Here is a 24081-nt window from a genome sequence, read left to right as displayed (position 1 = left end):
CTGTGTGGAAAGAGAGAGGGATGACAAGGATGATGAGAAGGAAGAAGAAGAAGAAGACAAGAAGAAGAAAAGCATAGCTTTCAAGGCTAGCTCATTATCATCAAAGAATAAGGGCAAGTCCAAGAAAGAATCAAGTGATGATGATGATCTTAGTGATATTGATGATGAAGCTATGGCTCTCTTTGTGTGCAAGATGGAAAAATTCATGAAGAAGAAGGGCTATGGTGCAAGAAAGAGAAGAGATCACACCAAAAAGAAAGAGTATGTGAGAAGATACTACAATTGCAAAAGCCCCGATTATGTAGTAGCAAATTGTCCATACAATAGTGACAACTGATGAGGATGAGAAGAAGAAGCACAAGGAGGATAAGAAAGAAAAGAAGGAGAAGAAGGAGAATAGAATGACCTTCCAAAAGAAGAAGAAGGGTGGAGGCTATGTGGTCACATGGGATAGTGATGGCTCTTCGGATAGTGATAGCTCTAGTGATGATGACAAGAAATCTATCAAGAGAGCACTAGCAAGCATCGCCATCAACAACAAGCCCTCCATCTTCGACACTCCATCGACGTGCCTCATGGCAAAACCTACCAAGGTAAAATATGATGTGAGTGATGATGATAAATGTGAAAGTGATGCTTGTAGGAGTGATGATGATGATGAGGAGTACTCCAAGGAGGAGCTCATGGACATGTGTGAGCAAGTGCATACTTGCTTTGAGATGAAGAGAAATAAGTGCAAGGAATTGAACAAGAAAGTCAAATTTCTTGAGCAATCCCTTGATGAGCTCAATGCCACTCATGAGAGGCTAATGGAAGCCCATGAGAAGCTTGGCAAAGCTCACTCTAAGCTTGAAAAGGCTCACTCCTCTCTCATTGAGCAAGTCAAAGTGGAGGAAGCCAAGAAGGAGCAAGTGATCATATCATGTGATGTGGGACTAACATGTGATCTTATTGATGAATCTATTTTTGTTGCTCCCACTAACACTTCTTGTAGCACTACTACTTCCACTTTACCCTTGAGTGATGGTCTCACTTGTGATGCCTCACTTATGGTGGAAAATGAAACCCTCGAGAAAGAGGTGAATGAGCTCACTCGTGCCTTAGGCAATGCCTATGGTGGAGAAGCCCACTTGCTAAAGTGCTTGGGTAGCTAAAGATTTTCTCTTAACAAAGAGGGATTAGGCTATACCCCCAAGAAGGGCAAGGTGGCCTTTGTCACTCCCAAAGCTAGCTTTGTGAAGGGCAATGGTCGGTTTTGCAATAGATGCAAGCAAGTTGGGCATATAGAGTAAAATTGCAAGACTAACAAGAACAAGCTACCTAATGTATCCTCAATCAAATTTGATTCTTGTTACATGCTTTATAAGGGTGCCAGTGGTGTGAAGGCTAAGTTCATTGGTACACCAATTGTGGGCCCAAAGAAGAAGGTCATTTGGGTACCAAAGACCTTGGTGACTAACCTACAAGGACCCAAGCAAGTTTGTGTAAGTAAAAAGAATTAATCTTCTTTTGTAGGTAAATTATAAAGCCAGAGAACGGCATTGGGTGCTTGATAGTGGGTGCACACAACACATGATCGGTGATCCAAGAATGTTCAATTCAATCAATGAAAGCAAGAGCAATGGGATTGATAGTATCACATTTGGTGACAATGGCAAAGGCAAGATCAAAGGGCTTGGTAAGATTGCAATATCCAATGATTTGAGCATTTTCAATGTGCTACTTGTAGAGAGCTTGAACTTCAACCTATTGTTGGTAGCTCAATTGTGTGATCTTGGTTTCAAGTGCATATTTGGTGTGGATGATGTAGATATCATAAGTGTAGATGTCTCTAACTTGATATTCAAAGGATTTAGATATAAGAATCTATACTTAGTTGATTTCAATGCTAGAGAAGCTCAATTGTCAACATGTTTGATCACTAAGTCTAGCATGGGTTGGTTATGGCATAGAAGGCTTGGTCATGTTGGAATGAAACAATTGAACAAGTTGATTAAGCATAACTTAGTTAGAGGCTTGAAAGATGTCACATTTGAGAAGGATAAGCTATGTAGTGCATGTCAAGCCAGAAAGCAAGTTGGTAACACACATCCTAAGAAGAGCATGATGAGCACATCTAAGGCATTTGAGTTAATGCACATAGACTTGTTTGGACCAACCACATACACTAGCATTGGAGGAAATAAATATGGATTTGTGATTATGGATGATTTGACTAGATACACATGGGTATTCTTTCTTGGTGACAAGAGTGATGTCATCTAGTGGCACTTCACTCATCTCCATCATTGATCCATCATCATTGTGAGATTGGGAGAGAATCCAAGTGCATTGCTTGAGTGATTGCATCTAGTGGCACTTGGTATTCGTGTTGCACTATGGATTTCGCTTGTTACTCTTGGTGGTTGCCACCACCTAGACGGGTTGGTACAGCGGTGGAGGATCGGCATGAGTTGGTGATTGTTCGTGGCCGTCTTCGGTGATTGTGAGGGGAGTTGTACCTTCCCCGGTGGAGCGCTGAAAGGTAACTCTAGTAAATTGCTTGTGTCTTTGAGTTACCTCACTTGCGGGTCGGTTCTTGCGGTGTCCTATCGTGTGGACGAGGTTTGTGAAACACCTCTTAGCCGTCGAACCACCAAGTGTTGGTCGACACAACGGGGACGTAGCGTATTGGCAAGCACGTGAACCTTAGGAGAAAATCAATTGTCTCTTGTCTTTGGCATTCTTCCGATGATTGGCTATATATTCATCTTGTGATTGGTTCATCCCCTACACGGCGGTATAATCACCCCACTCACCTATTTACATTCTTGCAAACTAGTTGATACAAGCTCTTTAGTGTAATTAGAATTGAGAGCTTGCTTTATTGTTTACATTCATCTAGTTGAGCTCTTTAGAGTAGCAAGATTGAGAGCTCTTAGTTAGTAGTTACATAGCAAGTTTGGGTGCCTTAGTAATCATTGCAACTAGAATTGTTGGATAGGTGGCTTGCAACCCTTGTAGAGCTAGAGCAAGTTTGCATTACGCTATTTGTCATACTAATCAAATTGCTCTAGTTGATTTGTAGATTTTTAAATAGGCTATTCACCCCCCTCTAGCCATATTAGGACCTTTCACATGCCCTCGCTAGTTGCCGCACAGCTCCACCTCACCGTGTAGCCCCACTGCGTCGCTGGAGCTGCAGCCACCTGCCTGGTTGGCACTGCCACAATCGCCATGCCCGCCGCCATGGCTCACATGGGCGGGCTACCAGGGGTCCAGCTCGGGTCTTGCCACGGCCAGCTCGACACCGTGCGAATCCCCGTGTAGCTTGCCGGTGGGTTCCCGTGCGACTCCCGCCACCGCCGTGCCTTCCCGGTCGGGATTGGTCGCCGGCCGGAGCTCCTCTGCCCAGTGCTCTGTTCGTGGAAGATGAAGAGATGTGGTGAGCAGGTGAATAGAAGTATACATGGTCCTTATTGTGAAGTCAGTGACTCATGTATATAGTAATTGCGTCCAGCGGGTTGATTTAAGGAAAGTATAGGAGCCATTTCACAAATGTGCCGTGCCACCGCCTTGCTGGGCTGGCCTACCGTTGGCTATCGTGCCTAGGCCGCCCGCGCTATGGCCGCACCTAGCTGGGCTACTGCCTCCCTGTTGGGGCATGTGCTGCTCCTACGCCTGGGCCGGCCTGTGGCCGCCACGGCTAGGCCGCTCGCGCTGCGTGCCCCGCCCCGCCTAGGCTGCCTTGCTGCTTGGCCACCGCTGCGTCGCATCGGGTTGTGCGCATGGCTATGGGCCGCTGGGCCGAGTAGGTGATTGCTGGCCTCTTTATTTTTCCTAAGCAATTTCTAAATTCGCTTATAAGGCAAAACTGTAACATCAATATAAATCTGTGTAGTGGTCCAAAAATTATGAAACTAATTTTATTAGGTTTATAAAATCAGGATCTACTTGTTAGTATAAATTGTTCACCTAGTTTTAAGATGGTTCCAGGGTTGCTCTAATTAATTTAAGGTACTTAATATTGTAAAAATATAAACTTATAGGAAGGGTTGTGATAAATTGGTAATATTATTGACTCTGAAATTTGTACAGTAGGCTCCTAGCAATATTAGGTACCCACTGTAATTATTGTAGCTCCAGGATAATTAGTTTGCTAGATAGATAATAATGCTTATTTCGAATAATGGTGAAATCGATAGAATGAAATAAAGAAACACCTTGGGTTTATATAACTTAAATAATTATTGGAAAATATCATCTTATTCGACAACATGGATATGTAGCCTAAGTACGGTCATCGTTAGGACTAGCTCGTTAACGTGAGAGGCGTAAATCATATTTTTCAAGTCACGGTTGCAATCGATTAATTATGTCTTCGCATTGCATATCATATAGGCACGATGATGGATCAACGGATCAATTGAAGGATGATTGGAAATCTAAAGATGGTGTAATGATATTCTCTCCAGGTGATGATGCAATGGGCTTCCTATTCAGTTGATTGTGGATGATCTAAAGATGCAGATACTAACGTTTTATTATATATCTTACCTAGGCAAGCCCCGGTGCATAACCCATACTTTCTATAGTTTAAATTATATTTGTGCAATAAGTTTAAGGAGTTGAATGAAACCCACTTGCATATATATCTTTATCCTATGAGTCTTACTAGTATTACAGGATTGTGTAGAATGCTATGCTATAGGACTCCGGTAGAAGTCGGATGATTGCCTATCACTTGCGAGAGATAGAAAATATATTACTGTATTATTATCACTTGGAAAATAATAATGGTGGAAAGGAAAAATAGTGATTGAGCAGAGATATGGTTTGGGTATTGCTGGGTGTAAGAGGTTGTGTCGCCATGGACGTGGGGCATAGCTTGGTTACACTGCTTTCCCTGTCTATGTTAGTTAAGGACCGATCGTTTCATAAGCCATCAGAGCAAGTCATAGACTTATTATCCTGAGCACATACTTAGGTATGGGCGCTTGGAAGACTTGTTGCTCTCTTGTCGTGGGTTCCGGCTCTTTTCGGTCTGACTGTTAGGGTTTTGTTTTGGTGGAGGAGGTCCTTGCACCGTACTGAGTCCGGGACTCAGGGCGGGGGCTTGGAGTCCCAGTTTGGATTGGGACCTAGGACCCCAGGACAGGAGGGTGATGGATTGGTCTTGCTTGTGCCTTGGGCATAAGCGGAGCGTGTGTTTTTGGGGTACCCAGCTGGTTGTGTTGATTCGTGAATCGCCGGGCGATCCTGTACGGCTTGTCTTATGCCTAGCACCATAGTAAGAACTGAAAGATGAAAGATGGAAAGAAAAGGAAATCTGATTGCTTACCTCCTGCTTAAAAGTAGCATGGGTGCTTATATAGAATGGTTAGTTAATGAACCAATGCGGCAATTAATAAAAATCGAATATAAGGACACATACTTAGTAATGCTTCCTGCAAATGCAATAAACCCACAAGCCAGATAGCCTTGCATATCCTTAGAGTTTTTTCTTTCCTCCTGTCGAGTAAGTCTTGCTGAGTACAATTGAGTACTCAGTGTTTTATTCCCCCTGTTGCAGGTGATAGGTGGATGCTAGAGCTAACCCTTATGTGTGGATACCTCCTGCTGGGCTCAGCGAGGATTCATTTACGCTGCGATCATAGTTGTTATTTATAACTCTCACCAAATGCTTTTATAAATGAAAGTTTCATAATCTGTTGTCGTAGTTTATATATCAATACTTCATCATGTCATTAATAGATGTTTATTTCCGATGTAACTCTGTTCATATGTTTATATTCTGTTGTTCAATTAAATTATTCATAACTCTGATAATATGATTACATTCCGCTATTATAATAATAAATATTATACTCTAATGTTGTATTAAAAGTGATGTAAGAAATGGTTATGAATGATGTAAGCTTTATTCTCTCATTTGTGATCCTGATGGCAAAAATGTGGATTTTTGGGTTCTCCCCTGGGGTGTGCCCGATGGAACCAAGTAATTTAGTGTTCTCGCCTAAGTGCTTAGTGTCTAATGGAAGACAAGCACTCCTGGGAGGCATTAGATTAGGTGGTTCTACCACAAGGGGGAAGATGGCAAGAGAAGAATGGGGGTGTCAGGTTCATAAATCTAGGGTCCCTCGCAGACCGGCTTTCCAACAAAAGGCTTGGCCCAAGCAGATAGCACGCAACTCATGAGCTGGCCCAAGAGTCTAAAACAACAGGCCAGAAGGGTGGTCCAGTCACCGACCAAAAGGTCTAGCAGAGGAAGAACAATGCCCACTTATTGACTCTAGCCCACCTCTCCAACTGGAGCGCTCACTTCGGTCTCTAGCCGCCTCCGGACGGTCTATCTGACCAGAAGGCCTGGCAAAGCACCACCTCTGACTCCAACCCCATGTCTCCGACCAGGGTATGCAAAGACCCTGCTCACTGCTCTTCTCCAACTGGCGCAACCAGAGCCGACTAGGACCAACCGACCGGGGACGCCCGCCCGGAAAGGACCAGGGAAGGAACAAAGAAAACAAGGCAAGGCACTCAAGTCAAACCATGATACCAAGGACCGTACCCTATCACCTGCAGGAACAGTACTCTACAACCATCCTGACACAAACAGTATTATAGGCGCCGATATTTTCCTCTATACTATTGTGGGTGCCATTAACTCCCATACGATAGGGCCCCCACATGCCTCTAGGCATCAACAGTGTTGTGGGCATCGGGATTTACCATACCGAGTGAACATGGTGAAACTCCTCACATGCCCTAGGCTTCAACAGTATATGCAGGTACCAACATCTGCCATACCCAAAACAAGACGACGTAACCTCCATTGTAGGCGCCTACCACCCTCCTTTACTCGCTGGCATGGGCAATAAGACTTAGAAGCATACAAACTCTCTCCCTCTCACTTGTAAGGCCATCCCCTTCATCTATAAAGGGGGATGCTCTCTCTCCCAACATGAATGGAATTCAAGTTCATACAAGTTAATCTAGATCGATCAAGTTCACTAGCTCACAACTATAGAACCACTAGGTTCGGACCTCAAGCACATGCTTGAACACTTAGCTCGTAGAGGAGCTCCTATTGCTCTTGACCCTTCCAACCAGAGCCTACCGTACCTCTCGTGCACCCCATCTTTCTCCTTCTTGTTTGTAACCACACTACAAACTTTGAGCACCTGGGCTCAGGAATAAAATCATCGACCGACTCAAACTAGACGTAGGGCACGTTGCCTGAACCAGTATAAACCCTATGTCATTGAGTGCTAGGCCACCTTCGATCACAACGTACGACAAAACTACAAATATTTACTCGTTGGTCACTTTCTGCATCAATAGTTGGTGCCGTTCGTGGGGGAAGACGTTGTATGTTCAACACTTTTTGGTCATCGGATGACCCACTTTTCCTCCACCCTCGCCGTGGTGGGCTCTGGCGATTCGATTTGCTTCGGCTCACTAAAGTTTCCCGCACACCCACCTATTGGGATGTGGGTTCCACCCGTCTTCGAGCCATCCTAGGCCTTCCTCTTTGGAAGCCTAGACTTCATTGCCGACTGGATCGGCTTACTACACCTCCACGAGGAGGCACTCGTTCCGGCACCCATCGAAGGGGCACCCTCCATCGACTCTAGGACACACGACTTCAACAACGTGGCATCTGTGCTTCATTCTGAGCAAACTATCTGCTCAAACCCCGCTGTAAGTAATATGTGTACTATTATTTACTCTTTATCTACTATCTCCAGCCGATCATCTGGAGGGACTATACTGCCCATGTCACAAACACTATACGTTCGGTTCCCCTATGGCCTCACGTTCCCCACGGATGCATACGCTCAGAGGCTCCAAAGGATGCTGGCGTCATCCCCCCTCACATCTGAATTCATAGGAATGGCAAGCTATGCTCTTGCCACTCTCCACGGACTCCTGGATGATGAGGGTGAGAGTGACGGCTCCAACATCAGTGATGTGGCACCTCGCCATAGTCCATCTCGAGAGTGCGCTATGGTAGATGCTTCGAGACAGCCAACGGTGGTTGTGGAATCTACATAGACTAACACTCCTCTGGACCCGTGTGTGGGGGCCCTCGCATCTACGCAAGCGTGTGGTGAGGAATTACAACAACGGCGGTAGAACCAGCCGCCGCCTGCGCCGGCGCATTCGGTACAACCTGTTGCGTCCCATGCGCATGGCCCTGCAGGTGGCGCTCGGGGTCATGCCCGTCAAGTCCAACACGACATCATGAATGAGGGGAACGATCTCCCACTGTTCACTCGGGCTAGCCAGAACATCGCTGCTGTGGCAATGCTTCTATGCGGCGTTTCCAAGCCCATCGACCCCCAGGAGTGGGCAGTCTACCGAAACCTCTAGGTTCTAGTAGAAGCTATCACTGTTCAATAGGCGGAAAGCTCCGCATTGCGACTCCAACACGCGCCCTCTCTCCCCACCGGGGGAACGAGGATGCACCAGATGGATCACTCCATCCGCTCGCCGCTACAGCTGCTAGGTGTGCCTTGGGGGGGGGCAACAGCCGTGCAACGGTCTGACCTAGCACCTGCCCCACACTGACCATCGGTACATGAGCGGCTCGGTCCGCACTAGGATGCTCACAGCATCATCAACAACCAGCATTGGGCCTGGCACGATGATGATGTCCACCGGGCGGCGGCAAGTGGAGGCGACACGGATCCTGGCCGAACCATCGAGGGGAGCGGTGAAATGCGCCCTAGGCATGGTCACCGACCAAATGACCAGAGTCCTAGCCCTAAGGGTCTGGGGCCATGGGACTTTGACCAGCATATCCGAAGAGCACCATTCCCATAGCGCTTCTGACCGCCCACCAATATCACCAAGTACACCAGGGAGATAAACCCTAGTATTTGGCTCAAAGATTTTCGACTTGCCTACTGAGCCAGAGGGGTGGATGATGACTATTTCATCATTTAGTATCTCCCCATCTATGTGGGGGAACATGCTCGGGCATGGCTTGCATTCATCCCACAATACAGCATCCGCAACTAGGTGGAGCTCAAGAGGGTCTTCGTCGAGAATTTCCAGGGGACGTATGTCTGCCCTAGGAACTCCTAGGACCTCAAGAGTTGCCAGTAGGAGCCCAGCGAGACCCTACGGGACTACATCCATAGGTTTTCCCAACAATGCAACTCCCTCCCTAATGTCATCGACATGGACGTCATCAGTGTGTTCCTCTCCAGGACGACCTATGAGTCCCTAATCCATAAGCTTGGATGCCTAAAGCCCTGTACCACCCGCGACCTACTTGATGTCGCCACTAACCACGCCTCCGGTGAGGAAGCGGTCAGAGCAGTCTTCAACGGAGGCCAGGACAAAGGCAAGGCCAAGCACACAGACCAAGACTAGGGCCCCTCCACATAGATGGGCAAGAAGAACAAAAAGGACCGGTGCCGACCAAACACCACCGCGTTGGTTGCCGCAACTGACCGAATGGGCAAGCAGCCCAATGGGGCCTGCTAGATCACTTCAACAAACTTATGGATAGCTCGTGCACCAACCACGCCTACCCCGTCAAACACCTCTACAAGGACTATAAGCTCCTCAAACATTTCCTACGACATTTCCTATGATAGGCCGGTAGGCCAAAAGAAGGGGACGGCAAAAAGGCGACATCCAAGAAAGGAGGCACGACGGGCAAGGACAAAGAAGGTTTCCTCGGCGCCGATGAATGCATCATGATCTTCGGTGGATCCGACGTCATCTGGTCCAAGTGCCAGGATAAGGTATGCTATAGGGAGGCATACGCCGCTGAGATGGCCGTCCCCTCCTTCCTCAGCTGGTTAGAATCTCTAGTCTCCTTTGATCAAAGGGACCATCCCTCCCACATTACGAGACTAGGATGCTACACGCTCATCATCAATCCCATCATTCGCAAGAAGCGCCTCACCAAGGTGCTGATGGACGGAGGCAGCGGCCTCAACATCCTCTGCGTCGACACCCTCGATGCCACGCACATCCCCCAATTAGAGCTCTGCCTGGCAGGCTCTCCCTTCCACATAGTGATCTTGGGAGCGTAGGCATACTCGCTCGGGCAGATCGACCTGTCTGTCACGTTCGGCAGCCGAGCCAACTTCCGCTCGGAGGTTCTCACCTTCGAAGTGGGGGACTTTTTAGGATCCTACCATGCCATCTTGGGGCAGCCATGCAACGCCAAATTTATGGCAATCCCTAACTACACCTACCTCAAGCTAAAGATGCTAGGACCGAACGACATCATCACCATGAGCAGCGCCTTCTCGCACACCTTCACGTGCGACCGCGAGCACTACGAGCTCACCACTACGATCGTCAACTCGTTCGAGCTCCCACGGCTTGAGGAATCATCGATCCTAGGTAGCCCCAGACTATAACAAACCAACCTCCTTGATGGCCTTCCGACCACTTGAGGAAACCAAGGCGGTGGGAATTGACCCCACTGATCCAACCAAGACGGTTTGGATCGGGACCCAGCTCCGTGGCCAAATAGGAACATGAGCTCATCGACTTCCTACGCGACAACCATGACGCCTTCACATGGCAGCCTTCTGACATGCCAGGCATACCATGGGGGGTCACCAGAGCACACACTATGCCTCATCCTAGGCTCGAAGCCCACCAAGCAGTGCCTGTGTCGCTTCAACGACAAGAGGCGCAGGGCCATAGGCGAAGAGATCGCCAAACTCCTGACAGTCGGATTCATTAGAGAGGTATTCCACTCCGACTGGCTTGTTAATCCTGTTCTCATTAAAAAGAAGACTGGAAAGTGGAGAATGTACGTTGACTATACTGGCCTCAACAAAGCGTTTCTAAAGGATCACTTTCCTTTGCAGCGTATAGACCAGATAGTCGACTCCACCTCGGGTTGCGAGATCCTCTCCTTTCTGATGCCTACTTAGGATATCACCAGATCACGATGAAAGAGTCTAATCAGCTCAGAACCTCATTCATCACCCTGCATGGTTCATACTGCTACGTAACCATGCCATTCAGCTTGAAGAACGCTGGTGCCACCTACCAAAGGTGCATGCAACAATGCTTCATCGACCAAATAGACCAGCTCGATCAGCCTGACCAAACTGAGCGGCCAAGACCAACGATCGCCATCTATGTTGATGACATAGTGGTCAAAACAGCTCAAGCATGTGACCTGATCGCAAACTTAGCCGCAACATTGACGAACCTCTGAAGGTTCAACATCAGGTTGAATCCCGAAAAATGTGTTTTCGGGGTTCCAAAGGGAAAGTTGCTAGGATACATTATGTCCGAGCACGGCATCGAGGCCAACCCTGAAAAAATCATGGCCATCTCCAACATGGGTCCCATACGCAACATCAAGGGCATGTAAAGGCTCACCGGCTGTCTGGCTACCCTAAGTCGATTCATCTCCTGGCTCGGTGAACGGGGGATGCCACTCTACAAGCTCCTCAAAAAGACAAAAACTTTTGTCTAGACTGAGGAAGCCTAGCAGGCCCTAGGAGAGCCTCAAAGCGTCCCTGACGTTAGCCCTGATCCTCGTCGATCTCGAATGAGGAGAACCCCTTCTCCTCTACATCGCGGCTAGCAACCATGTGGTAAGCACTGCGCTGGTCAGTCGAAAGGGAGGAGCTAGGACACCAACTTAAGGTCCAACGGCCCATATACTTTGTCGATGAAGTACTCGCCGACCCCAAGGTCCAATACCCCTAGGCACAGAAACTTCTATACGCCGTGCTGATGGCTGATTTGGAAGCCCCTACACTACTTCACCGACCACGAAGTCACGGTCGTCACTTCATACCCACTCAGGGGACATCATCCTGCAACCGCGATGCCAGCGGGACGATCTCTAACTAGGGCACTTCGAACTCATGTGCCATGACATGAGGTACATCCCCTATACCACCATTAAATATTCAGGCTCTCACATATTTTGTCGCCGAATGGACAGAGGTACAGCTACCAACTTCAGACGTCACCCACTGAGTACTGGACAATGTACTTCGATAGGTCCATAATGGCACCCGTCTTAGGGGCCAGAGTGGTTCTAATCTCCCTAGATGGGAGTAGGCTCTACTACGCCATCCTGCCTCCACTTTTCAGCCTCAAACAATGCTACTAGAGTACAAGGCCCTCATCAACAGACTAAGCATCGCCATTGAGCTCGGTGCTACGGACTCTATGTTCACTGGCGACTCAGAGCTAGTTGTTGATCAGGTCATGAAGGAGTCCTCCTACAAAAGCCCCCTCATGGCAGCATACTGCCAAGAGCTGCGCAAGCTCGAGAATAAATTCTAGGGGATCGAGCTACATCACGTCCCTCGAAGGGACAACGATGTCCGCCGATTTTCTTGCGAAATTGGCTATCAGGAGGGATCCATCCCCTAGCGGGGTCTTCATCAACGACATCCACTGAGCCATCCGCCCGCATCCTGGAAGGTCCGATCCAGACACACCCCGATGCCTAGCCAGCGCTCGGGGGCTCCGACCCCGACGCCAAGCCAGCACCTGGGGGCTTTGAACCCCAACGCCAAGACGGTGCTCGGGGGCTTCGATCCTAGTACCCCCATGACGATGTCACTCGCAAACATCAGCCATATTGGCACTCAATTAAACCGACTAGCGAGCGTCGCTACTCGCCTACCTCCTCGAGGAGGTTCTCCCTGCCCGAAAGGACTGAAGCCCGATAGATCGCTCAACGCGCCAAGACCTTCATCGCGCTTGGTGACAAGCTCTACAAACGGAGTCCTGTTAGGAGTGCTCATGAAGTGCGTCCCCACTAACTAGGGGAAGTAGCTCCTCCTCAACGTCCATGCCTAGGATTTGCGGATATCACATGGACCCAAGGTCGCTGGTCAGAAAAGCCTTTCGCCATAGGTTTTTACTGGCCCACCGTGCTACGAGATGCAGAGGAGGTCGTCCGCATGTGTGAAGGATGCTAGTTCTACACTCGACAAACCCATTTGCCTAGCACAGGAGCTCCAAACCATCCCCATCACCTCGCCATTCAGTAGTCTGGGGCCTCAACATGGTGGGGCCCCTCAAAAAGGGCCCAGGCGGCTTCACTCACCTACTCGTAGTAGTCAACAAATTCACTAAGTGGATAGAGGCCAAGCCCATTACCAACATCCGCTCAGAGGAGGCAGTCAAATTTTCCTCGACATCAGCTACCGGTTCGGCATTCCTAACTATATCATCACTGACCACATGACTAACTTTACTAGAAAGAAGTTCCTAGACTTCAGTGATGGATATGACATCATGATCGACTGGGCCTTGGTCGGACATCCACGAACTAACGGTCAGGTCGAACGTGCCAATGGCATGGTCCTCCAAGGACTTAAGTCACGCATCTTCAACCGACTCAACAAGTACGCCGGGCGATGGGTTGTAGAGGTGCCAGCGATCCTCTAGAGCCTAAGAACGACCCAAAACCGATCGACAGGGTTCACACCTTTCTTCCTGGCCTACGGAGCTGAGGCAGTGCAACCCTCCGACCTCGACCATGGTGCCCCAAGAGTGAAGGCTTTCAACCATGACCAAGCCACGGAGGCTCAACAAGACACAGTCGATCTACTCGAAGAGGCCCGCGAGACGACTGTCATCCGCTCGGCTCGCTACCAACAAACCCTCCGCAGGTACCACAAAAGGAATATCAGAGAAAGGATACTCGAAGTCGGTGATCTCGTACTCCGGAGGACCCAATCAACGAAGGAAAAACACAAGCTCTCTCCACCATGGGAAGGGCCCTATACGGTGACCAAAGTAATCCGACCGGGCACCTACCAACTGGAGGACAACAACGACAACGTTCTCACCAACACTTGGAACATTGAACAGCTACATCGTTTTTCCACTAAATTTGGTCTAACTGCTTTTTAGTCAACACTCAGCCCGGGTCACTCGGGGGCTCCATAAGGGTACAATACTGAATACTACCTCTCATTTTTACTCTCTTTTTTACTGTCACATGGTAAACAACTTTGTCCCTGAATGGAAGCGCATTCATTTTCCTTTGATTGCCCTACATAACTTTTGTTCTTACTCCTAACCGAACACACCCCGCCATGACCTACGGTTACGAGCAGCCGAGCCCCGCGGGCCATGCTCAGGCTCTTAAAAAAGCTGTAGCCTACGGAACTAACGGGTAGGTACAAAAAACAAAAGACATGCTAGGATAAAAACAAGGAACAAATAGTGATTCTATCAAAAAAATAGTATTAATGTATTCATTGATACAAAAAAACTGCTCACACGGGGATTCACCCACGAACTCAACTATAACATTTTCTACTGCTACTCCAAATACTACTGCGTCCGCTCAACGACATCGCCTAAACACCAAAGGAGAAACCACAACACACGCCGCCGGACATAACCACCTCCGCCCCGCCCGATTCCGCTCCCTCGACTTCGGCGAGCGCAACGGGTACCTCAAGGGACCCGCTCGGTTCCGCTCCCTCGACTTCGACGAGCGCAACGGGTACCTCAAGGGATCCACCCGGTTCTGCTCCCTCGACTCCGGCGAGCGCAACGGGTACCTTAAGGGCGTTGTACCCATAGATGCTCAGCAGAAGAGCACGGAGGTCCTGACCTTCTCATGCAGTCGAGGCAGCTCCTAGTTAGGGACGCTAGTACCGAGGTATGGGCACCATGGCTGGAAGAGATCTCATCAAACTTTATGAACTGGCCAACCTGAGCAGCTGCAGTCGCGGAACCCTCCACCGGCATAATCCTGAGCAACTTCCCCTCCGACAAGGCTCGCCCGGTGAAGATCCACTAGAGAAAGTCCACACATGACTCCATCCTGAAGAAGGCCTCGCAAATGAATCCAGCACCGCCCCGGACAACCTCCAGCTCGACATCACGCTCTGGATTCACGAAAGGATCTGTAAGTCCTCCCCTTCGCTCACCCCCTCTCACTTAGGAACCGCCACGACATACAGGCTCTCTCGGTGAGAAAGGAGGAGAGACAATAGTTGGAGAACAGGCAAAGGACTGAGACGGAGAGCCATCTCCCTCCCCCTATTTAAGGAAGAAACACGGCAGCCGAAGCGGGGCAAAAGATCAGAGCAAAAAACTCTCCCCCTTCCCCCAATTCAATGCGGATGGAAAACCATGGGACACACCCTGACCGATGGGACGCACGCTGGCCGACGGAACGCCGCCGGGTCAGACGGAACGCCGCCTGGTGAGACAAAACATGGCCTGGGTGTGGCCCACCACTATCGCATGACCGGGCGTGAATACCGAAATGTCACCACACGTAGGCAGCTATCCGCATCCCCAGGCGGGACTTGGAAAAACCCAAAACGGGATCTCCACCCGGAGAAACCAACGAGCTTCCTAAGTCGATCGAACGGCTCAGAAAAACACACCGAGAGACAGGTAGAAAGCGAAGGGACGCCCCATGTAGGCCATGCCGACTTCATCACGAACGACGAGCACAGGTCCCGGTCGGATGTTTCCGACTGAAGCTCTCTAAACCCCGTCACTCAAGTCATCAAGATAAACAGTACCAACCTCCTCTATTTCTTTATAATCATTTCATACATCCATACGCGATTCGGGCCCTGAACCGTCCAGGGGTTCGAGAACTAAACATCACACGTGCAGCGAAATACGTGTTACGTCGTATTGCCTCGTTCGACATGAGTAACAATAAAGCTACGAGAGAAAAAAACATAAATGAGCCCCTTGCCCAGTCTTGTATCTGGAAGTCTGGAACAGAAATTTTCGTCCGCGCTGTGACATCCCGCGAAAAGCACCGATATCCAACACGCAAAGGGGGGAAAAAACTCGGGAATCTGATCCGATCGAGCTCGAACACTCGCCACCGTTTCCCACTCCCATGGGGCTCCTCAGCTCCCTGCCGCACCACCGCCGGGGCGCCTTATCGGGCGGCGGATGGCAGTGGTCGTTCCTCGACGTCGTCTGGGGGGTCTTCCTCATCGCCGTGGTCGTCTTCCTCGCGCTCGTCTTCACGCTGCGCCGCGGGGACCCCGTCCTAACCGCCGCCTCCGTCGCCCGCGCCGGCGGCGGCGGCGGCGCGGTGCCGCCGTGCGCCGCCTCGGAGGTGGACCTCCTCCCCTGCGAGGACCCGCGACGCAGCTCCCGCCTCAGCCGCGAGATGAACTACTACCGCGAGCGCCACTGCCCGGCTCGTGGCGAGGCGCTCGCGTGCCTTGTGCCGCCGCCCCGAGGCTACCGCGTTCCCGTGCCCTGGCCCGAGAGCCTCCACAAGGTGCATGTTGTCGGCATTGGCCTTTGACACTCAGAACTTATCGCTGGTTAATTACGTCACTCTTTGGAGGCTCGGATGCTAGCATAGAACTTGGTTTGATCTGAGGCATCTGCCGCTAGATGTCGATTTAGGTTTGAGTTATGTGCATTGTAGAGCCTGATTCGTTCAGCGAAGCTTAGACTGGCTTGGTTTTGTAGTTGTAGCTTCGTGCTAGTGTATGATTGACTTCTGCATCTAGCTGCCAGTAGTCAACGCTCATGGTTTTCTGATTCTATACATGTCAGAAATGGACTTCCTGGCATGCACTTATGAATTGTGTTTTCTGGATTATTTTTGTTTATTTTTTAGGGTAGGATGTAGGAGGTGAAATACGTGCTCTCAGTTGTGGTGACAGTTTGTAGGAAAGCAAATGATCAGACATTCTGTCTTAGTGTACATGATAGCCTAGGTATCAGAATGTTTGGTATTGCGATGGTAATATGACCTTACACAGGGGGCACATAATCACTTAGGTAATTTCAATTCTGTCAATTAGTGGGTGTTTTTGTTTCATGTGTTTATCCTAGGATGCAGATTAAATTTTCATCTGTTCGATTGATATTTATTGACCATGGTTATTGCTCACCTTTCAGATCTGGCATGATAACATGCCTTATGGTAAGATTGCTGAAAGAAAAGGTCATCAAGGGTGGATGAAGCATGAAGGTTCGCACTTCATTTTTCCTGGTGGTGGGACTATGTTCCCTGACGGAGCTGAACAATATATTGAAAAGCTTAGCCAGTATGTTCCACTGAAAACTGGTGTCGTCAGGACAGGTCTTGATATGGGATGCGGGGTAATATGTTAATCTAAACTTGGGAAGGCTCTCGGTTTACTTTTAAGGAAATTCGGGCATAATGATCTTTTCCTCTCTGAAGGTTGCCAGCTTAGGTGGATTTTTGCTTAAGGAGAATATCATGACACTTTCATTTGCACCAAGAGATTCGCATAAGTCTCAAATACAATTTGCCTTGGAGAGAGGAATTCCATCATTTCTTTTGATGTTGGGCACACGCCGTCTTCCTTTTCCAGCACAGTCCTTTGATTTTGTCCATTGTTCCCGGTGTTTGATACCTTTTACTGCCTATAGTAAGTAATTTTCTTCTGCATTCCATAAGCTGCATGGACATGTACACACACTTTTCTACCAGCCTCTTACTTGTAGACATTGGCAGATGGATCTTACTTGATTGAAGCTGACCGTCTACTTAGGCCTGGGGGCTATCTAATCATATCGGGGCCCCCTGTGAGATGGAAGAATCAAGAGAAGGAATGGGATGAACTTCAAGCAATGGCAGGAGCTTTGTGTTACAAATTGATCACTGTAGATGGTAATACTGCCATTTGGAAGAAACCTGCTGAGGCTTCATGTCTTCCTAACCAAAATGGATTTGGCCTTGATCTCTGTAGCACCAATGATGATCCAGATGAAGCATGGTAATTCTTTTTCTTGTGCCTATGAACTACATTTACAGCTTGAAGGTGCTAGAAAGTCTGTTGTATACATGTCAAGAGTTTTGATGCAGGTACTTCAAGTTGAATAAATGTGTCAGTAAAGTTTCCGTGTCGGAAGAGATAGCTATAGGTTCCGTTCCCAGGTGGCCAGATAGGCTGTCTAAACCTTCTGCTAGGGCATCAGTTATCAACAATGGAGCAAGCTTGTTTCAAGCAGATAGTCAGAAGTGGGCTAGGAGAGTGTCATATTATAAAAAATCACTTGGCGTGAAGCTTGGGAGCACACACATACGCAATGTCATGGACATGAATGCATTCTTTGGAGGATTCGCAGCCGCTATAGTGTCTGATCCTGTATGGGTTATGAATGTTGTTCCTGCTCAGAAGCCATTGACACTTGGAGTTATTTATGATAGGGGCCTTATTGGGGTTTATCATGACTGGTACGAATCTAATTCACTACCAATGCCAATGCCACATTTAACTATAATTTTAACTTTTCTGCATTTTGTTGGACTTCATCTTGTTGATAATTTTATATACAATGTCGTTATTGTGTAGCTCCTTTTAACTCTTATGCAATGTATCCTGAATTTACTTGTGTATCTGATAAAATTGCATTGATCAACCAATCAAGTGTAATGCTAGGAAAACACTCAGTTTGTTGCAGCACTAAACGTAAACTGTATTTTTTAAAGTAGTATAGGATATTTGGCTCTTTAGACCAGAGAGACACTATGTAGCTTTTGCCCCTGTACTTTCTACAAGCTCTGGTTGTTTCACAATTGATCATATTTAAATTCTTTGATCAACTATAAAATGCTCCAGAAAAATGGACTTCTCGTCATTTTAGGTTTATAGATTGAAGAAATATTCATGTAGTAGACCTATAGTTATGGTCCCAAATTGTACTGATTATATGTTTTTGTTCTCAGGTGTGAACCATTCTCAACATATCCTCGTACTTACGATCTCATTCATGCTGCTGCAATTGACTCCTTGATAAGTGACCCGATTTCAGGCACCAGCAGGTACACCAGCTGACCAGCCATATACCTGGAGTTATTTTCCCATGTTCTAGTATCCTCATATTGTTCACGTTTCCTTTATTTCCCCTTTTATTAGTGTGATATGAGAAAACCTTATCTCATACTCCATCTCCATTAAGATGTTTGGCATAAATACTTTATTGTTAAATTTTGCAATTTGTTTCACTTGATCGGTAACTGCAGAAATCCATGATAATTTATAAAAAAATCATCATCATCGAAACTTGTCTTCCTGTCTTTGCTTTACACTAGTGAGATAACAATCAAACTTCACTTGGGAAAGTGAGCTATTCCTGAAACCTGTCTGTATTTCTAGGTTACTATATTATAGTGAGCGGTTCCTGCTATACCTAGGTTATTATCTTGAAGTTGAAGACATGTCCACAATAAACTATTGGTGCATACGTTAATTTCTACTGCTCAATCAGTCAAAAAGGCCTTTGATATGTGAATCTCTCCCCAAACGTAAAGTAGCACAGTAACAACTTTGTGCTTGTTACATACCTTAAGACTTGTTTTCTGTTTAATTTTGAATTTGTAGATCTTGTATTTGTTTCCAATGGTTTCTGCAGCATGTGCTCCAGCTGCCAAAGTTTAGGTCCAGACAGTTCTGTCATTTATTTGTTTCAATGATCAGTGCAATATGTGTTCTACAGAAGCTTGAGTTTGGGTTGCCAGCCTAAACGTGATTTAACTTGAATTACTTCCTCCCATAAGAATATAAGTCCATCTAGGTTAGGTTTGCCCTGAGACAACACAAGATTGGTATTACTAGTTTCATTAGAAAAAAATCTTTCATAATACATAATTGCTCCATTTAATAACAATATATATTTTGTTAGTCAAAGTACCATATTGTAAACCGCATCGATGTCCTAATGGACTTATATTTCCAATTGGAGGAAATATTTTCCAGGAAAGAAGTATCTGGTTAGAGTTGACTTAGGTGAACAATTAAAACACAGGAAACTGAAGTGCTTTGCGAGTTGTTGCTGTACTATTGTATTGACCTTTAGCATTCTTAATACAATTAACGTCTGTCTTGTTAGAATTCAAGTAAATAGATTAGCCAAGATGGTTATCATAGTTTTACCTTTACATGACTAACCTTACACATGGTTTTGTATGACTTTCTTTTTCAGGTGTGACCTGTTTAATGTAATGTTGGAGATGGACCGCATACTGCGCCCAGAAGGAACTGCTGTTATACGGGCCTCCCCAGATGTAGTAGACAAGGCAGCACAGATTGCTCGGTCGATTCGGTGGAAGGCTCAGGTGCATGACAGTGAGCCAGAATCAGGTAGTACCGAGAAAATACTTGTGGCTACGAAAACATTTTGGAAGCTGCCACTAACATCACAATAGGCTAATGCTTTATAGTTTGAACTTTGAACCCTTTTCACTTGCGCTCCCTTAATTTTGTGCTTTTGGGGGGTGGGCTGAAGGGATATAGCAGGCTAATGGGATTGCTGAAATAGTTTAGTCAAGGTGGTGATTCTTTTCTTCATTTCTTTATAGCGAAAAGTTGGGTGTGGTGTAATTCTCGTTGTGGCTCCTTGATTCTGATTGATGTTGTTATACCCTATGAATTTAAGTGATCTGGTTTATTCCGTGGGTGGTTACAACACCCAATGATGAAGAGACCAACCGATGTAGCTGTACAAATAAGAGATTGTTTCAATTTTCTAAAAAGAGAGATTGTTTTGATTCTGTTACGATTTGCGCCAACTGTGTCCGTTTCATGCGCTTATAAAGAAAACCTGACCCATTCAGCAACGTGAAAGAAGTGGTTCAGCACCAAACAGATGTCATCTATTATTAGTCTGAACGTCGCAAATTGGACAGGAACAGGACATTGTAGAACAAATCAATGAATAAACCCATAAAACAGAACATAGGCAGAGTGGTTTTCAGAGTTTTTAACATACACAAGAAAATTTACTGATCAACTCCTCATTTGCAACCAATGGGGACATGGGAACTTCTATACAATATAGACTATAAAAATCAAACTTGAAAGCAATATATTGACAATGTCATCGACGTATGTTCTCTCTTCTAGTCTTCTGTACGACGCAAGCATGCTAACCCGTTACTAATCTCCGATCAGTTCAATTGTCACACTTCCAGCTTGACGTCGGCACGCAGGTGAGGTAGTGGCACCAGCCGCAGTGATCGTTGCCGTTCTCTCCTCTGAACACCATGACTAATCCAACAGCAAACCTGCGACAAGGCATAACCAAATGTTAGGCTCCGATTGGATTTGGACATTTTCAATGAAAATTTTAGTTTGTAGGACCAGGGATTATGCTTACCCTGCAGCCAGCAAGATCAGGGCAGCGAACAGGAGGATGATCTGATATGCCTTGTACTTGGACTTGGTCTTGGCACCGAAGGGCTGCTCCAGCCACCCGAACTGGGGCTGGATCAGCAGCACGAAGCCGAGGAGGAATCCTGTGGCGAAACCGCCGATGTGCGCGAAGTTGTCGACGTGCGGGAGTATCCCGAGCGCCAGGTTGATGGCGGCGATGATGATCACGTTCAACATGGCTGCAAGCTGAGATGAATTCGGCGGATTAAGGCCAGAAGTCAGCACGGCGGCGAGGCGATGCTCTAGAGCTTAAACGAATAGGAATGACCGAAACGGGAGAGACTCCTACTCTGTTGGTGTAGATGGACCAGTTGGTGATGAGCTCCGACAGAATCGCTCCCAGGAGGCCGAAGAGCGCGCCGGAGGCGCCCACGGAGACGCCCTTCCTGATGAAGAGGACGGAGAGCACGCTCCCGCCGAAGCCGGAGACGAGGTACACCAGCCCCACCTTCCCTGCAGGAGGACGAACGGCGACAAATGCCGGTCAGAAAACCGCGTCCGTGTGCGTTGCAGCGGAGGAGCCCTATCTGTCTGTTCTTGGCAGAGCGAGCGAGCGAGCGAGGCGTCAGGTGTTTGGGGGCTTACAGAATCCAAACTGCTGCTCCAGGCGGACGCCGATGACGATGAGGCTGATCATGTTGGCGAGCAGGTGGATGAGGCCGGCGTGCAGCCAGGTGCAGGACTCCAGCCGCCACGCCTGGTTCCCGTGCACGACCTTGTACCAGTCGAGGGCTCCGTATTTCTGCAGCCTGCGGCCAGACGACGAGATTAGAGACCAGATGAGACGAGACTCACAGAGGCGAGACCAATAGCTCGATAACGAGATAGATTCACGCGGCGGGAGGTGGTGCTTCTTACGTGGCGGCCGTGGGGCCGAGGAGCGGGTTCTCCTTGAGCGGCTGGAAGGAGAAGCGGCGGAGGAAGCCGCGGCCGACGCAGTCGCCGCCGCTGCGCGGGCAGTTGTTGTAGAACATGACGACCACGAACATGGCCACGTTGGCGATCACCACCAGCGGCACTAGCCACGACCAGTGGTGCCGCTCGTGCGCCGCCGCGTGGTCGTAGTAGAACGGCGACGGCGGCACGTACGGCGTGTTGCTGGCCATGCTGTACCGCCCCGGCGGCGGATTGATCCCCGTCGTCGCCGGAGCCGGCGCCGCCCTCGCCGGGGCGCCCGCCTCCACGTCGGCGTTCGACATCGCTTGACCACCACCGGCAACAGCACCAACGGACGCGCTTCCTGACTGCCTGGTCTCCTCACGGAGTCGGTGCAAATGGTTTGTTCGGCTCTTGGGGTGGAGATGGAGGGGGGAAGGTGGACGCGGAGATGACCAGAGACTCGGTTTTAATCGGTCGGCTTTAGCGTGTTTCTTGTTGGTCTCTTCTTTGAAAAAAAAAAACTTTATACTGGTATTTCAAACCATCAAACAATAACCGAGTTGTTTTAGGTCGCTAGATTTTTACCGCCACTGAAACTGTAGCCAAAGTTTCAGAAATGAAACTGAGAAAGCATCTCATCAACACACTAATTTCAGATTTCATCTTTCCTCTTTCCAACTATTCTTTAGAGGTTTATTTTCGGGGGAATTGGTTATATCAATTATTACCAATCATGGTTGTTGGAAAAGACAAGGAGTTTGGGGGACGTTTTTTGAGGAGCTTTGTACAGGTTCAAGGAGTTTAGAATTGAGCTGATGACGCGATTAGAGGTTGACCTGTCGGCTCTGTTTGATGGCACCGTACTATTTTCTTTTACCCGTCTATAAACTTGAGCTTAAACAAAGGGCAAAGTACTCTTGACATACAGGTCAACTGTAACCGGAAGCTTGTCAATTGCTTCCTACAGATCTCCAGAAGCACAGATCATGCTATAGCCTTCAATATGCCTTGGCCGTACCGTACTTGATCTTTTCCATAGCTTGGAATCTTGGATAAAGTAGCTTTAAGGTTCAAAATAATAATAACTCCATGCTTAGCTACTTATGTGCGGTGCAGGGAAGTTTTCGCCCACCCTATGCGCGCCCTATTTTTGCTCGGATGCTTCCGTGGCACAGCTATATACACACATCGTTACGGTTGACAGCTCTTGTTGACGGCGAACGCGACATGAAAGGGCGCGTCGGCTCAACATTGCCATTTCAACGAACCATTCCACGCGTTTCTGCAAAAGCACTCCATTGGTCTCGTTCGGCTCGCTGAATCTTGGCTGAAACTTGCTGAAAAACATTGTTCTTACTGAATTATTATAAGAGAAAAATATTATTTCGGCTAAAAAAATAAGCTGAACAAACCGAATATGGATAAGCCGAACGGGACCTCCTGCCTGCGGAGTCACATTTCATGTAGTCACCTAGCCGTCCGTCTTTTCCCTTGGTTTCTGGCACGGCCAAGCTTTCGAAACCGCACCCATCCGCTGTTCATACCTGATGGCTGATGCACGCCCCCTCCAACTTGCCCATCTCCATCCGTGTCATTCCTCCCCCTAGCTACTAGTATACCCTAGCTCAAGCAAGAAACAGCCTGCGCCTTATCGTTTTTTCGAAAGACGGTAGTAGCAACCATCTTCGTCTCAAAGGCTCCTTTGGCTCCCTTGCTTTTTCGTAATGGGATTGCCTCGTAAATAAACAATGACAAATGTCACAGTATTTGCGCTCGATCTGTACCCAGTTCTAGGAAGGCCAGGGAACGTAAGCTGGGGGTGTGGGTTGATAATCCGTCAAACGCCGAACTGGAGCTGGAGGCGTTTGATTTGATCGCCCTCGAGTTCCATGGAAGCATGCGTGGACTGATCCACAAAGATGTCACGCTCTACTGCTCTAGTCTAGCATATGATATTCCTTTACGCTCGTGTCGCCAAATGGTGCGGCGGCTTCGTTGGCTTCGGCAGCTAGCGTCGGAACACCAACGGCGACGCTGACAGCTTCCTCGCTCCGAGACGACCGGAAACCAACGG

The 24081-nt window shown here is 48.1% G+C and overlaps 2 protein-coding genes across 2 annotated transcripts; one reads left to right on the top strand and one right to left on the bottom strand.

The window, feature by feature from the left end:
• Positions 1–15701: 15701 nt before the first annotated feature.
• LOC136496966 (probable pectin methyltransferase QUA3) lies at positions 15702–20467 on the top strand. The gene is made up of 7 exons (XM_066492745.1): positions 15702–16213; positions 16846–17049; positions 17132–17342; positions 17429–17690; positions 17780–18151; positions 18644–18739; positions 19900–20467. The coding sequence occupies exons 1-7, from the start codon at positions 15821–15823 to the stop codon at positions 20120–20122; spliced, it is 1761 nt and encodes a 586-aa protein (XP_066348842.1). The 5' UTR covers positions 15702–15820; the 3' UTR covers positions 20123–20467.
• Positions 20468–20612: 145 nt separating this feature from the next.
• On the bottom strand, positions 20613–22458 carry LOC136496774 (RHOMBOID-like protein 2). Its single transcript, XM_066492535.1, has 5 exons — positions 21987–22458; positions 21714–21877; positions 21418–21581; positions 21073–21314; positions 20613–20980 (listed from the first exon to the last, which is right to left on the bottom strand). Exons 1-5 carry the CDS (start codon positions 22325–22327, stop codon positions 20869–20871), a joined length of 1023 nt encoding a protein of 340 aa, XP_066348632.1. The 5' UTR covers positions 22328–22458; the 3' UTR covers positions 20613–20868.
• Between the last annotated feature and the right edge of the window lie 1623 nt (positions 22459–24081).

The sequence above is a fragment of the Miscanthus floridulus genome, chromosome 12 (assembly GCF_019320115.1).
Source record: "Miscanthus floridulus cultivar M001 chromosome 12, ASM1932011v1, whole genome shotgun sequence".
Lineage (NCBI taxonomy): Eukaryota > Viridiplantae > Streptophyta > Magnoliopsida > Poales > Poaceae > Miscanthus > Miscanthus floridulus.
The sequence above is the reverse complement of the archived record's forward strand: the minus strand, read 5'-3'. Positions and strand labels throughout refer to the sequence as shown.

Coding starts and splice junctions, on each gene's coding strand:
- LOC136496966 (XM_066492745.1), top strand. CDS start 15,821: ATGGGGCTCCTCAGCTCCCTGCCGCACCACCGCCGGGGCGCCTTATCG. Junction 17,691..17,779: donor GATGATCCAGATGAAGCATG/GTAATTCTTTTT, acceptor GTTTTGATGCAG/GTACTTCAAGTTGAATAAAT. Junction 18,152..18,643: donor ATTGGGGTTTATCATGACTG/GTACGAATCTAA, acceptor TTTTGTTCTCAG/GTGTGAACCATTCTCAACAT.
- LOC136496774 (XM_066492535.1), bottom strand. CDS start 22,327: ATGTCGAACGCCGACGTGGAGGCGGGCGCCCCGGCGAGGGCGGCGCCG. Junction 21,878..21,986: donor CTCGGCCCCACGGCCGCCAC/GTAAGAAGCACC, acceptor GTCTGGCCGCAG/GCTGCAGAAATACGGAGCCC. Junction 21,582..21,713: donor GGAGCAGCAGTTTGGATTCT/GTAAGCCCCCAA, acceptor GTCCTCCTGCAG/GGAAGGTGGGGCTGGTGTAC.